We start from the raw sequence: 16,594 nt of genomic DNA on the forward strand, positions 1-16,594 counted from the left end.
TTATCTCCTTTTTTTTTAATAATAGACATGATATACTGTATATAAAATTCCGGTTTGTGGGTGTATAGAAATGTACACATTCATATATATATTTAGAAATGATACTATCTAAAATATAGATAGTATAAAATATACAAGTGATTATTGTAGCTTTTTTTCTTTTATCCTTAATAATTTCCTTCTTTTTCTTTTTATTATTATTATTATTATTATTTTGAGACTATGATTAGTAATATTCTTGGTTGGTTGATTTTAGCTTTACCATTATATGTTGGTTGAAAAGCATTTTATGGCTAGGGGAAAAGAATTGTATGCCTGTTTCCTTGCTATAAGTCTGAGGATATGTTATTGAAATAAGATGGATTACCTAAGCTGTACTGAATTGTAATATTGGCAATGGTATAATCTTTTAAGTAGAGTGATACTTGGAAGTTTATGTGTAAGGGAGTTTAAATTTAACCCTTTTATGTAACTTTTTTTAAAAAAATACTTTTTCTTGTTCCCTTTGTTTTCCTGTTCTTTCTCTGTTTTCCTTCTCTTTCATATATATATATATATATATATATATATATATATGTTGTTGCTGTGTCCTCCAAAGAATACTGTAATGTTGGAAACTGTAGATGGTGATTATGTTGTTGGTATTCTTTATTTCATTTATAAAGATAAAAAGTAGAATAAAAAGTATTGTGGGGGGAAAAGGAAATATTCAGGCATAGCTTTCCCACTAAAACGTATCCAAAGTGGCTTGAAAAGAGCAAACAATTACAATACTAACTCAAAATTAAAACAATAAAATAATTGTATTTAAAGGCAGGCCCATGTACAATGCGTTACAGTAATCTAGCCTAGATGCCAATTTTAGACCACAAATGAGCTTTGGAGATCAAAGCAGTGTAGGCATGCTGCTGGCCAGATTATAGAATCTGTAGTATGGCTACATCCAACATTATTTAATCTGCTCTGCAAGGTCAGATAAGGAAGCATATAGTACAGTCTTCCAGAATGGTACCACTTGAGCATATAGGTGTATGAATGAATGTGCTCACAAATCAGAAATTCCCTGCCTATATATAGCTAGCATATGAGTAGTAAGGGTCTCACCTAGCCTTCTCCCTGACATGCTCATTTTTTTTGTTTGGGTCGGATTGCTTTTTCAATGGGAAACTCAGTACTGATGCCTTATATAAATTGGAATATAATAATTTTCATTACCAACCTGTTCCAGACTAAAACAGATGACCTAGAGTGAATGGTTTCACAGATCATTAACCTTGAACCATCTAATCTTTTGTTTATGTTTTGCTTTAAAAAAAAAAAAAGTTAAGCTTCACCCTTACCTGAGCTGAAATCAAATATAAATAGTATTATGAGATAAACAAAGAAACAGGACTTACTTTACTGTAAAAGAAGTCAAAAGCAGAGTAAATTATATATATTATATACATTATGCAGCTGTATGTTTATTGGACATATTGCATTAATTTATTTTGATTCAATGCATTCTGATCACAGTTTTGCAAATGGGGTTATTTGTACAGAATTTATATCCCGTCCTCCTAGCACCTATACACTACTAAGGGTGGCTTACAACAATTTAAAATAATATCATATATGAACGAAATATTCAATATACAATAAAAACACAACAGAGGCTACAGAAAAAAAATCATTCTTTAAAGAAATACCATGTACTTAGCAAGGCAAAACCCAGACCAAATAAAAATGTCTTCATCAACCAGCAAAAGCAATTGCAAAAAAGCAATTGGAACCTATGACCTAGGGAGGTAGTGGGCTCTCCCACACTGGAGGCATTCAAGATGAGGCTGGACCACCATCTGTCAGGGATGCTCTGACTTGGATTCCTGCATTGAGCAGGGGGTTTGACTTGATGGCCTTGTAGGCCCCTTCCAATCCTACTATTCTATGGGTCTATGAGTCTAGGATAGCCAGGTGGTGCAAGGCAGTCCACCATATTGTTGAAGCCACTCATTTCAGGTAACTGTCAGCTATGACTCCACCCTTGGTGAGGTACGGAGGTTTCTGCATGAGTATTGTGATGTTAAGGGATAACTCATAATTTTTGGTTGGGTGAGTTCTTGCTCCTTTCAATTGGCTGGCTGTATTGCAATGCAGAACTTACCAAGGAATGAATCTCTGCCATTGCCTGACAGTAACATGGATTGGGGGATGGGGAGGGTGGAAAAACTCCTTGTGTGATGGCCCTGGCAAACACATTGATCTCTAATACTTCCAGGGGTTGGGATGTTTGCTATGGGGAGGCTGATCCCTGCATCAAAAGTAAGACATAGACCAGTGCTAAGTCACAGATTCATGATAGTAGCCAGTGTGAATTGCACCACACAAATTAGATTGTTTTCTCTCTGTGTGAGCAATGCCATGCGTGCGGGCTTGGCAGGACACTGCACATTCCATAAAACCACCTGTGATCACCATTCAGTACAGATAGCTAAGGCTTCTAATTGTGGAGGAAAATGAGTATCTTAAAAAAGCGAGAGAAGTTAGTCTGATCAAGCATGGCAGTTCTTACGTTCTTAAGTTAGCACATAATTGTTGAATAATTTCTTTCGATATAATTTGAGGACAAAAGTGGATATTCCTGGAGCAACAGACCACCGCATCTCCTTCTGTATTCTCCCCAAGTAGTAGGGAAACACAATAGCTCAGTGGTAGAGCATATGCTTTGCATGCATAAGTTCCCAAATTCAATCCCTGGTATCTCCCGTTAAAAGGATTAGGTAGCAGGTAGTGGGAAATGCTCCTCCGTCTGAGACCTGGAATGTTGCTGATGGCCAGAGTAGACGATGCTGAACTAGATGTACAATAGTCTGACCTGCCAGAAGGCAGTTTCATATGTTCTGTGATTAGCACTGCATAGTGTATACCATGGTATCACCACGAGATGAGGCAGCCTTCTCCTTCAAGCGGAAACCAACGAAGCAGCGTAGGGTCAGGGAAACTTGCAAGGTGGTGTTGCTTTTGATGGTAGCAATATGGCTTCTATAACTTCTAGCTCTGGTGCTTCTTCTCCGTCTTCCCACAGTGTAACTGCAAATGCAAAATCAAATGCTTCTTCAGCAGAAGAAGCTATCTTGAGACAATCTACATTCAACATTTAAATTGGCATCTGATAATTGGTTATGCTGAAATCTCCTGGGTGTCATTCTGTTTTGTTTTAATGAATGTTGTTATCTTTGCAAGGACTTTGAGTTTTGATTATGGAGAAATGGGGGGGGGGAGAAAAATATTGGGAAAATTGGGAGTATCCAGCAGTGGTGATGAGAGTATGTGCTGGGTCTGTCAATTGCTATTCTTGAAAGGAGCAATGAATTAAGTCCTTGCATTTAATATGGAAGGCATTATTTTCAGTTTTAGAGGCAAAATAACATGAGGAATCCTGTTAATACAGACTCATAAAGTCACATAGCACTTGAAGAAGGCCTTCAAGATGCACATTAAAGCAATACCATGTAAATATAGCTTCACTTTCCCCCCTGAAAAACACGTATTAACACAGATGACAACAAAAATCCTACCAGAAAACAGAAAGGGAAACATTCAGTGTCAGAATACCTTATCGGTATTAAATTTATTATACTGCTGTCTTAATCCATTTGTAGATTTTGGTGTTTGGCTGACCGCTAATCATTCCAGATTGGGCCTCACATGGGGATAGCCTTAGAGAACAATCCTGTGGCTCTGGGGAGCCATAGGATATTTCAGATTCCTGGATCCGAGGTCAGAGACAGCACTCTGACCTCGGACCCAGGAGTCCGAGCTCCCTGCCCCATCCCCCTCACAGCCAGCATGGGGAGAACCATGCTGGCAGCCTCTCCAATGTCACAAAGACAACCTCAGATGGAAGGGAAAGGGGGCGTGCCAGTGGGCGGGGAGGGGATAGCTGACACCATATCCCCAAGCCTCCCCAACCTCCTTCCCTCCTGACGCCTCGGCTAGACGGGCAAAATGCAGAGCAGGAGGCACAGTGGAGACGAGGATTGCCTCCACCCCGCCTCCTGCTCTGCACTGGACACTCGTAAGCCTACAAGTTTGGAGGCTTATGAGTATCAAGGGTGGTTCCGATACGATTGTGCCCTTAGATTGTTTCTGTTGGATATCAGTGCTGTTGCCTCTTCATGAGGGGACCCTCTAGGAGAAGGACTGCTGCAGCTCACTGGTGGCGCATGTGTTTTGCATGCAGAAGGCCCCAGGTTCAACCCATGGCATCTCCAGGTAGGGCTGGGAAAAGTTTTAAACCCTGGAAAGCTGCTGCTCCTCCATGTAGAGCAACCTAATGCCTTCCAGATGTAGTACACTACAACTCCCACCATTCCCATCTGGATGGGGATGATAGGAGTTGTAGTCCAACATGTCTGGAGGACACCTGATTGGGGAATGCAGGTGTAAGCAATACTGAGCCAGGTGGACCAATGGTTTGATTTGGTAGAAGGCAGCTTCCCATGTTCCTATCAGCCCAGAATGTCTGCCTAGTTTAATCTCAGGTAATAACCATTCAGGTGTCCTTCAAACACAGTTGCCAGCCACCAAGGAGCCACTTTTCTGTGATGTTTGTTACGTGGCTGGGGAGCGCAAGCAAATGATAGGCCATGTGAGCGGGCCTGATCATAAGGGTCTTTCCTATGGATTCAGCAAAAGAAAGACCCTGTGTTTGCCCATGCTCATGTGATTGCATCATTCTCATCCCCTTTCCCTGCTACTTGGATCCAGACCACAGAAAAGTTCTCCCATGCATCTGAGGGTTGTTGCTTGCCCCTTAGTGATGATACCATTCCTAGATGCTATAACCTGCTATTTTGAATCAATGTTCTGTTACCTAAGGATTTAGGATCTAGCTTCAATGCTATGAATTCAGTATAGTATTGATGTGGCTTGGAGTCAGTGATTGCTTCTGTGATGGGAAAACCTTTTCAGCTCTGATTACCAAAGCTGGTAAGAGCTGTTATAAACTTCCAGTGTTTTTCGTCTATTTTAGTTCATCCCTAATCTACAGGATGAATGCAAGAGGAATCATTGTCCTGAACTACCCTAACCAAGATACTGCAAGTGTTATAATTATCCATACACCTTGCGATTTCTTTAGCAATGAAGCCCTTTGAGTGACTGCCGCAGAGATGTAGAATCATAGAATAGTAGGGTTGGAAGGGGCCTACAAGACCATCGAGTCCAACCCCCTGCTCAATGCAGGAATCCAAGTCAGAGCATCCCTGACCGATGGCTGTCCAGCGTCATCTTCAATGCCTCCAGTGTGGGAGAGCCCACCACACAAGTCAGGAATTTCCTGGAGGGGCCTTGTTTTGCAGAATTTGTCTCCCAACAAATATCGGGGAAATTGAAGTCCCCCATTACTACTACATTATGCTTCCTTGAAACATTGGCTACTTGCTTTTCAAAAGTTTCATCCTCGTCTTCTCCTTTATTGGGTGGCCGGTAGTAGACTCCAACCACCATGTTCCTTTTATTCGTTGCTCCATTTATTTTATTTTAACTCAGATGCTCTCTTGCCATTCAGGACAAGCATAACAAGGCAGTATGAAAAACCAGAGGATCAAGTCAATAGGTGACAAACATCAATTCCACTCCTACGCCTGACCCGGTGGGGGATCTTCATGACAACGGAATGAGAAGTGCTTTGGAGTATTACCCAGATTTTTATGGAATTGGCTTTGGTCTGTCAGGGACACATGAAGCAAAATAAGGAGAGTGTTTTCAGGGGTCACACAGTGCTTGAAAGGAGCACACGTTTGGGTGGGGTGTGGAGAGTAGAACTGAACATCATCAAACTGGCAGGGGCTGCTCAACCAATGAGAGAGGGTTGTTTCCCACCCCTATCCAGGCTCCCCCGGGCTACTGCATTATTATGAATGGAAAGCAACTAATTTTCCCCACGTGTACAGATTTCCCTAAAGAAGCCAAAATCCCCAGTTCTCCAGTGTAGTATCTGAAACCCACCCCGCTTCAATTTCACCCCATTCCAGCATTCTGCCCTGGAGTTATTGCTTCCAGTCCAGAGGCACACCCAGTTATTGCTTCTAACCCCTCTCCCCTTCTCCCTTTCTCCTTCTCCCTGCTCACAATGAGAAGCTCCTGTAGTGTAAACCCAAAAGATCGTTACTGTGATAAAGCGATAAAACAGAGAAGGGCCTTTACATAACAAAGGAGAAACGGCTTTGCATCAGAGAAACTACAGGACACCAAAGAAGCACAACATCGCAATAGTGATTTAAGAGAGCAATGGAGAAGCAAAACAGCACTTTAGGGAGAGTTACTAAAGTTAGCCTTTAACCCTTTCACTGCAGGGTAGGGAGATTTATTTCTTACTTCTAAGTAAAGATGTACTGAAAGGGGGATATGTTAAATATTAAAAGCAGGATACCTAAGGTGAATGAGTGTCCCCACTACTACAGTAATGTGAGGGGTTGATGCTGCACTCCTGGGGATTTTCTCAATGGGAAAAACTACTTCCATTGGGGAAACAAGAGGGAATGGGGCATCCCACTCCCTTCACCACGTCACTGCCAGGTCACAGAGGCATGCCCAGGATTTTAATGCGGAGGGGGGGGACGGCACACTGTGGTAAAACCACATCAGGGAGCTGCTTTCGGTAAAAAAAAGTTGGAGTAAAAGGAGTTTCAGAAAATGCGGCTTTTGAAGAGGGAAGCGGCTGGTTGGCAGTGGATTGGTGATGACATCATCTGTTGCTAGGGAGGTACAAAATTGACTCACTGTTTCATCCGGGGTCATTCGCGGTGGGGAGGAGGCGCTCCGTTCCTCCCCCCAAAATTCTCCCTGGCTGGCTCCTCTCTATGGCAACTCCGTGGAGCCGCCGGCCGGGGCTGCCCGCAGCCAGACATCCAGCCGCTGGGCTGTGCAGGGACACAAATGGCAACCACCATAGCCACCATTTGCATCCCTGTCTTTTGCCATGATAGGCTACATAAATATATACGTAGCCTATCATGGAAAAAAACAGGGACACAAATGGTGGCGGCTACGCCGGCCGCCATTTGCTTTCCTGCCTATTGCCGTGATAGGCTACGCATATATTTACACAGCCTATCACGGCCTCCGCAGGGACGCAAATGGCGTCCCTGTGTTAGCCGTGATAGGCTATGTAAATACTTAGGGATGTACGAAAGGGACTTACCTGGTCCCGCAGCTTGCTTCGCGGTGGGGGGGAGGCGCTTCGGTTCTCCCCCCGAAGTTCAGGCCGGGGGCGGGAGGCGCCCCGTCTCCCTGGCCGCGAAATACAAAAGTAAAAAGACAACAACACACACCCGTGATAGGCTACGTAACGATTAACGTAGCCTATCATGGCTAGATTTCAAAAGTCAGCCGTGATAGGCTACGTTAATCGATACGTAGCCTATCACGGGTGACTTTGGGGGGGGGAAAAGCGCATACGCAAATGGCGGCGCCCATGGGCGCCACCATTTGCGTTCCTTATTTGGTCCTGGTAGTCTACGTAAAGATTTACGTAGACTACGGCGAAAATAAGGGCGACGCTATTTGGGTTGCCTTTATTTTCGCCGTAGTCTACGTAAATCTTTACGTAAACTACCGGGACCAAATAAGGAATGCAAATGGCGGCACCCATGGGCGCCGCCATTTGCGTACGTGCTTTTTTTTTTCAAAGTCACCCGTGATAGGCTACGTAACAATTTACGTAGCCTATCACGGCTGACTTTGGAAATCTAACCGTGATAGGCTACGTTAATCATTACGTAGCCTATCACAGGTGTGTGGGGGTTTTTTACTTTATTTTGTAATGGCGGCGGCGGCAGCCGGTCGGAATACCGGCCGCCGCCCCCCCCCCGACGAAACGCCGCCGAACTCCCGCCGGGACACGCTGCCGAGAGGGACATTCGAGGGAGGTAAGTCCCATCCCCGGGGGGGCGGGGCGCCAGCGGAGAATTTCCCCACCAATTTCGGGGGGCCGAATGCATTGACATTCGGCCTCCCGGAGATTCGTGGAGAAATTCTCCACCATCCCTAACTTACGTAGCCTATCACAGCCATTCGAAAGGAGGCGAATGGAGGCTGCCATTCGAGGAACACCAGAATGGCTGACAAAGGTAGACTCCGTTCCGGGCCCATTTCGCGGGGTGGTGGGGCGGGTGTTTTTGTTCCGCCATGGATTCCGGGGGGCCGAATGCACTGGCATTTGGCCTCCCTGGAATCCGTGGCGAAATTCTCCAACATCCCTATCTGTTGCAAAGGAATTCAAGCTGCTCTAGCTTCGTACTAGGTTGCTCATGATGACACCCCCCTGGATCGTTATTTAATGCATTTGCCACCTTTCCTGATCTGTCTAGAAAAGCTGTAATTGCTCTTTGGCTCTGAGGCAGTACCTTGTATGCCTTTGGCTACCTTATAATGTGACATAAAAATAGCTCATCTAGAAACTCTTAATGCTAGAAACATGTTAGGCATATCATCTTATAGGCCAATCCAAGATCAGCACGGCTACACCGCATAGGGTGCTAATTACATGATCAAGTGGGCAACATGCTTCCTAAATTAACTCTAATTTAGTTAATTAAGTTAACTCTAATTTAGTTAATTATCTGGTGCTTCTCCCCATCACAAATAATGTGCACCCACCTCCATGCACTGTGGGCCTATTTCATTGCTTTTGCTAGGAATGGTGGTGGTGGTGGTGGACTAAGAGGGAAATAAAGGATGAAATCCAATTAGGGGTTTTTTTTGCAAAGAATTCATTGGGGGACCCTCTGGAGCAGGTTCTCAGGGATTTTAGCAGGTGCAGGTGTCAGGGTTGGATCTGAGCCCATAGAGTCCCAAAGCAGCTCTGATTCCAAAGAATAGATACAATCTGTGGGAGAGGAACCCACTTGTTTTTCAGAGGTGCAGCTGGAGGGAGAGCTCCCCCCCCCTCACATTCCTGGGAGCGACAGTGACCCTGGTATGGAGAGGGATGGACAACCTGAGCTTCTAGACGCGAGGTGCAGGTGCAGAGACAAGTGAGAGGTGGCGGGCACCAAGAAGATGCGCTCAGCCCGATTGGTGCGACGACAACAGCTGCGCCCTGAGGCCCCACAGGAAAGGGGGAGAAGCTCCCCTCCTACTCCTTAAGTTCAGAGACTTGCCGCGCTTTTCTCCAAACAGAGACCAACTGCCATCCTAAGTCTTAGTATCCCCTGGTAGGCTGCTCCTTTGTATTTCCACTTAGTCTCAGGCAATTAGCATCTGTAAGCTTCATTAGGCTGAATGGAAATAAAGCCTTGGAAAGGAGCCTTTTTGTCTGCATGTTAATTCTGGCTTCTTGAGGATTTCAGAAGGCAGCAGGGGCATTCCTGACAGCAGGGGGGATAGAGGGAGAAAGTCTTAAAAGGAATTGAGAATAAAACTGCCAATATCATACTGCCCCTATACAAATCTATGGTGCGACCACACTTAGAATACTGTCACAGCACTTAAAAAAAGATATTATAGAGCTGGAAAAAGTGCAGAAAGGGGCAACTAAAATGATCAAGGGGATGGAGCATTTCCCCTATGAGGGAAGGTTACAACAGCTGGGATTGTTTAGCTTGGAAAAAAGGAGGATAAGGGGAGACATGATAGAGGTCTACAAAATTATGCATGGTGTGGAGAATGTGGATAGGGAGACATTTTTCTCCCTCTTTTAAAATACTAGAACCTGGGGTCATCCCATGAAGCTGACTAGTGGGAGATTCAGGACAGATAAAAGGAAGTACTTCTTTACACAGTGCATAGGTAAACTATGGAATTCGCGACCTCAAGATGTAGTGATGTCCACCAATTTGGATGGCTTTCAAAGTGGGTTAGACAAATTCATGGAGGAGAAGGCTATCAATGGCTACTAGTCCTGATGGTTGTGTCCTACATGCAGTACCAAAAGCAGTAAGCCTATATAAACCAGTTGCTGGGGAACATGGGCGGGAGGGTGCTGTTGCACTCATGTCCTGCTTGTGGGTTCCTGGTTGACAGCTGGTTGGCCACTGTGTGAACAGAATGCTGGACTAGATGGACCCTTGGTCTGATCCAGCATGGCTCTTCTTATGTTCTTATGTTGTCACCCTCCTGCACACTGATCCTACATGATCAACCGCCTCACACAACACTTGCTTCCACACTAGCAATTTTCCTGGACTTGCCATTATTTATTCCTTTATTCATAGTCGTGTGTGTGTGTGTGGGTGGGTGGGTATATATATATATATATATATATATATATATATATATATAATGTACTCACAAAAAATGTATGGAATTAAGGTAATTGAGAAGTGTCACCATTTTAAAATTTTGGCTTGGAGTGTTATCTTTTGAAGCAAAACAGTGCATGATTTTTGATGGGTGCAATCATGGCCATGTTACCACTTTATCTGTCAGAAATTCAGCAACTGATATAATAAAACTCCAGTTGAGCTTCATCACTGTTTCATATTAAACTGATTTCTACTATGGGTTTTACGATCCCCACCTCCCCATGTTTTAAGAAATTATACTGAATGGCAATGTAATTGTATCAGACAGTGTACCAGACAGGAGCAATCTACCATAACCAATCTTACACTTGCTGCTGCTTTGTTGGGTGTACACAGACAATCATTTACCAGGTTATAAGTTGCCACAACAAGCCAGCTGTTTGTAACTAGGGGTGGACGAAAGTCCCTTACCTGTTGTCGAAGGACGTTCGCGGTGGGGGGGAGGTGCTTCGCTGCTCCCCCCGCGAAGTTCAGGCCGGGGGGGAGGCTTCCCGCCTCGCCCCGGCCGAAATTCAGGCCGAGGAGGAGGCTTCCCGCCTCGCCCGGCCGCGAACGCGAAAGTTTAAAAAAAAAAAAAACGCCCCCTGATAGGCTACGTGATGATTCATGTAGCCTATCACGGCTAGATCTGCAAAGTCAGCCGTGATAGGCTACGTCAATCGTCACGTAGCCTATCATGGGTGACTTAAAAAAAAAAAAAAGCGCGTACGCTAATGGCGGCCCCCATAGGGAGCCGCCATTCGCGTTCCTTATTTAGTCGCCGTAGTCTACGTAAACATTTACGTAGACTACAGCGACCAAATAAGGAACGGGAATGGCGGCTCCCTATGGGGGCCGCCATTATCCGTACGCGCTTTCTTTTCTTTTTTTTAAGTCACCCGTGATAGGCTACGTGACGATTGACGTAGCCTATCACGGCTGACTTTGCAGATCTAGCCGTGATAGGCTACGTGAATCGTCACGTAGCCTATCAGGGGGCGTTTTTTTTTTTTCTTTGATTGCAATGGCGGTGGCGGCGGCAGCCGGTCGAAAGACCGGCTGCCGCTCCCGCCCTGCTCGAACACCCGCCGAACCGCCGGCCGGACCCGCCACCTGGAGGGACATTCGGTGAAGGTAAGTCCCGTCCCAGGGGAGGTGCGGGGGGCGGGGGGGGCGGAGGATTTCTCCCCGAAACTTGTTCGGGGGGCCGAACACGTTGGCGCTCGGCCCCCCCAAGTTTCGGGGAGAAATTCTCCGCCATCCCTATTTGTAACATAATGCCAAGTGAGGAAAAATTTACCACACGTCCATATCTGATCAGAAATCTGGGGAGGAATGCAATGCTTTAGGTCTCTTCATTATAAGTTATACATTATCACTTGGTAAATGGTCATCATATTCACGTTCTGTAATATCCTATGAACAGAAAGGAGAATGCTCCGTGATCAGGTATGGAAATGTGGGGAAAATTTCTTCACTGCTTGGCAAGATAGTATTGATTCTGACTTGTTAAGTAGTTCCATCACATTGTGGTTGGTTACCACTTGGTAAGTAGATGTCTGCATTTACCCTTTATTGAAGTTGTCGGTAGGATGGAACACAGGACATTCCTTCTGTTAATATACGTCACGCCAGGCCAAAATAGGTTTGACAAAAATTCTCAGAAATATGTGTCCATTTTTTTTATGGCCGCTAGTACATATTCAAATCAAAATTCTGCAAATGGTTCTGGAGCAATCCATACCTTTACAGTGAATATATAAAACATTATGGGGCTTCCATATGGCAGGCTAGAAAGCAGGTGAATTACCCGGATTTTGATATTTTCATCTGCTGAGGCATTACTGATTTGATGAACTTCATTTGTGCTTGATGTTGTGAATGTTGATATTATAGAGGTGTAGTTGATTAAAAACATTGAGGCTTCCCATAAGCTGATGAAAACAGGACGTGTAAAACAGATATTATGAACAAGGAACTTGGAGAAAAGCGTTGTCACTACTAATGTCAATGAGAATTTCACTGGACCAATGTTTTATTGTGAATACTTAAGGATTATGTTGTTTCCAACTGTGCAAAGATTATGAACAGGTATCAATATGAATCATAATTTAAGAAGAGACCTCTTAATTTAAGCACTGGAACTGTCTCTGTTATTATATGAGACAATAAAAGAGGATTTCTTTCCATTTCCAAAATGCTGACATTGCCCGGTTGTGAACGTCATTGTTTAAATGGGTGCTCCAAGCCAGCTAAGGAAATCCATACAAATAAACATGGTTGTTCATGTGTATACAAACTTTCATGCATTATCACTTGCTGGATTGGAAATTGCAGGCATAAAATTGGATGCACATCCGCATTCTTGAACAACTAATTGCACGTCAACAGCTTGTTTACCCATGAACAGAGTCTCTAATTTCCTACTTCCCATTATGCCTTACAATGATTATATTACTTCATTAATAAGCAACTGCTATGGGGATAGTCAACTTAAAAAAAACAACACCAAAGCAAATGAATGCATTATTTTAATTAGCATTTATAAACAGAATCAGTGTTTAGAATTCTATGGCACTTCGGTGATAGTCTTAAATCTGACATATGCAGTAAAAACACCAAAGAATATATTGCACTGTTAGAAAACATTTAAACAGTGATGGACTAAGGAGCTGATATTATCCATTTTCCAGCAACATGAAAGCTGGACCATTAAGCATATGAATAAATTTTACTTGCTATGGAGAGCTCTCAAGAAGTGTCTTTAAAAAGCTCGCTGTGGCTGCAATCTTATGTTCACTTACTTCAGAATAGCCACATTGAATGCAGTGGAACTTACCTATGAATATACATGCATCAGATCAGACTGCAGAGTATACAAAATATATACTAGGAAAAATGCACAGTACATCAACAAATTCTTAGCATATATTTTGTATACATTACAGTCTGATCCCATGAGAATTGCAACCATATAAATAGAGCAATGTCTTTTTCCTATATAGAGCTTTATACATCTGAAAATTATGCTACAATAAAAATCTATACAAATCTTACTGGTGTAAAATATACATCTTTAAAAAATAACAACAGCCACTCCATTCTTTGCAAACACAATAAAAGAGCAATCTCAGAAATGCCTTTATGTTTAAACAGCAATCTGATACAAACATTCATGTCTTCATTATATCCTGTCGGTTAGAACGGGTAAAAGGATCACCATTGGCTGGCACTGTATGTGCTTGGCAAGATGGATGGTGCTCAATAAATCCACTGTCTCTGTTTATAGCAGAGTAAATGTTATCTTGTCTTTGTTTCCAGATCTATGGAGTCATGAAATCAAATGACAAACTCCTTCTCTCTGAAGTGCTTAACAATAGTGGGACATATCTATTATTGAATATTGGTTTTCCAGCGCAAAGAGCCTCCACGGATACAGGAGGCTCTCCTCTTAAGAATAGCACCCTCTCTCCTCACATGTTTATTTTAACCCCATTCAGAATGCCTGAATAGGTCTATTCTCAATTACCTGAAGACAACTCTGTGAAACTGTATTTTTTATGCCCATGAACTGATTCATTAACAGTGCAAATCCTATGTGTGTCTACTCAGAAGTAAATGTGCATAGGATTTGCAGTCTAAAAGCACTATCTTATCCACTGGAAGTGTGTTTTATTCTTCACTGTGTGTGTGTGTGTGTGTGTGTATGTGTATATATATGTGTATATATATATATATATATATATATATATATATAGTTACACTGCATTTTTGGCTCAGTAGAACTCCATATTGGTGATACTCAAGGCACAACACAGTGATAAATCCAGCCTGCTGCCTAACATTTATGTGGGGTTTGATAATTAATTAGATGCCAGAGACATATAAAGTTTTTAGAAAGGGAGATAGGGTGTAAGCTAAGGAAGGGTAGAGAACCCTCTCTCATGCAGAGAGAGAACAAATATTCAGTCAAGAAAAAGACACAAGAAGAAAAGACTTGCTTTGATAGATGGAGTCTTATGACTTCATCTGTAAATAAGATGAACCTGCCTCACCCACCTTATGTAAAGTCAAAACTGTCACATAGTTATAATTGATGGTGACAGCTTTGGCAGGAATTGTGCAGGAGAAGGTGTTGTCTACCTGATGTGCTTAGATGTGTTTTTTTGCAAAGGCCAGAGGGGGAGCCACATTGGCTTGTCACAGCAAAAAAGTAGGCTCTAGTCCACAAACCCTTATGCCAGAATAAATCTGTTAGTCTTTAAAGTAGCACAAACTTCTATGTTTCTGCAAAGTTTGTCTGAGTCCTCCAGTAGCCATGAGGCTTTCCTTCTCAGCTCTATTGCTTGCTTTATTTTTGCCTTGTGTCTAGAAAATTACCAAACTTCAGAATTTTCCTCACAAATCTTTATGTGTGAGCCAAGTTTGGATTTAAATCACATGGGCAAATATGAAGAAGCCCAAAGGGGTCATTTTTAATTTTAGCCATTGGGAAAATGGCCTAATTTTCCCGGAGATAGTTAATCTGTTTCTTGGCTGTATCACGACAGACTGCAGGTAGGTGCTCACGCGACTGAATACTTGTTCATACAAAAATAAGACTGCAAATGGAAAGCTAGAAGTCAGGGAGAAAGGCTAAGATAGAACCGGAAATGTTAGTTTTCTATGTGGAGAGAATGGCTTTTGTATGGAGAATTCAATTATGTGAAGTGGTACAGCCAAGACACAGGTTCCTCAGTCAGGCCAATGTCAACATATACCTAGTAGAGGCTGGTGGCTCCAATGTCAGTGGGGTGTTGAATCTGCTTGAGGTTTCAGTCAGAACTCGAAAGGAGTTAGGTGTTTTGCACCTTGGATAGCTCCTATAGAGTTCTAACTGGTTTTGACTGAAACCCGGAGTAGATTCACTGCCCCACTGACATCAGAGCCACCAGCCTCTACTGCATATACCACAGCTCAGTGGGAAAGCACATGCTTACATGCAAAAAGTCCCAGGTTCAGTCCCTGGCATCGTCATGTAGAACAGGGAAAGGCTCCTGGAGAGCTGCTGCCAGTCAGTGTAGACCAGGAGTGGGCAACTTGTGGCCCTCCAGATGTTTCAGCCTACAACTCCCACTAGCCATAGCCAACGGTGAAGAATCATGGGAATTGTAGGCCAAAACATCTGGGGGACTGCAAGTTGTCCATCCCTGATGTAGACAATACTTCACCACAAGGCTGACTTTTTCAGGGGGAATTGTGGCACAATGATTGTCTTAGATACTCTAATATGTGTCAAGCTGATAGCTGATGACTGCCTGAATATCATGGTGTGAGCCAAGTCATAGTGAGGTATGTTTTTCAGAACATAGCCATGCATTCAAGACTGGTCACCAAATTCATTGAAACAAACAAACAAATCCGCCTTTCACTGAGGTCATGATTCCTCATGTTCCAGGAGAGTTATTTCAGCTTAACAGTCTTCCCTCAAGAACTGAATGAGCTCATAGCATAGAATCATAGAATAGTAGGGTTGGAAGGAGCCTACAAGACCATCGAGTCCAACCCCCTGCTCAATGCAGCTGTTCAATCCTTCTCTAACTGAGGGTTACAACAGGAGACTAAGCAAATGTAGATCTCCATCACTTGTCCAGAGGAAGGGCACAGTAACAAGTAGCCAATTAAAGTTGTTAACCACACCTGCCTCTTCCTACTTACTACCTTTAAAAAGAGACACATGATTTGAGTGGACAGATCTCCTCATACAACTCATACACTGAGATAAAAGATAAAGATAAATCCTTATTTCTCTCATATGCAGAAAGCAATAGGCCTTATTTTCAGGTTCCTAGTAATGCCCTGTGATTTCCTCCCATTACATACATCTCTCACAGCATTGTTATAAATCACATTTCTCCTGGAATACATTTTTAGAAGTCTTCACAAGAAAGGCAAACATATCCCCAAACACAACCATACAACATTATCACAGGTCACAGAAAACTGTACATTTTTCCCCATTGAAGGACATACTTCAAATAAAATAATGTTAACATCAACACACAATAGTGTTCCTTCTTCCCCTTGGAAGCAGATTTCTGCCTCCCCCCCATGCACACAATTTTTGTACATAAATAAAAGAAAATAGTCTTTGAAATATTTACATCACTAGAAGTTCTTGTTAATGATGGTTTGTACAGTTGTTATTGTTTAAGGTTGCCTTTAGTTCTCATTTTCTCTCCAGCCACGGGCATTCTTTCCAAATTTATATACCAGTCTCCGACCATCGACACGCTCGAGAATTTCTCTTTTGTAATAATATCTGTTAAAAAGAAGACATGAAATCA

The 16,594-nt window shown here is 43.1% G+C and overlaps 1 protein-coding gene across 3 annotated transcripts in view; it reads right to left on the reverse strand.

Annotated features, from left to right (window-relative positions):
- Nucleotides 1–1,468: 1,468 nt before the first annotated feature.
- Nucleotides 1,469–16,594, reverse strand: part of EHF (ETS homologous factor) — a 70,251-nt gene continuing 55,125 nt past the window's right edge. Inside the window, exons 9-10 of one of the 3 annotated variants that reach the window (XM_084851507.1) lie at nt 16,412–16,569; nt 1,469–3,069 (exon numbers count right to left, since the gene is read on the reverse strand). In XM_084851507.1, the coding sequence (XP_084707633.1) occupies nt 16,470–16,569 (100 nt within the window). In that variant the 3' untranslated portion in view covers nt 1,469–3,069; nt 16,412–16,469. Of the gene's footprint in view, nt 3,070–14,752; nt 15,039–15,221; nt 16,570–16,594 lie in introns of those variants that run through there. The other 2 variants (XM_084851499.1, XM_084851515.1) reach the window with 2 other exon arrangements.

This window comes from Heloderma suspectum, chromosome 1 (genome assembly GCF_057233095.1).
Source record: "Heloderma suspectum isolate Gila_16-S chromosome 1, 16-S_ref, whole genome shotgun sequence".
In the NCBI taxonomy this organism is placed as follows: Eukaryota; Metazoa; Chordata; class Lepidosauria; order Squamata; family Helodermatidae; genus Heloderma; species Heloderma suspectum.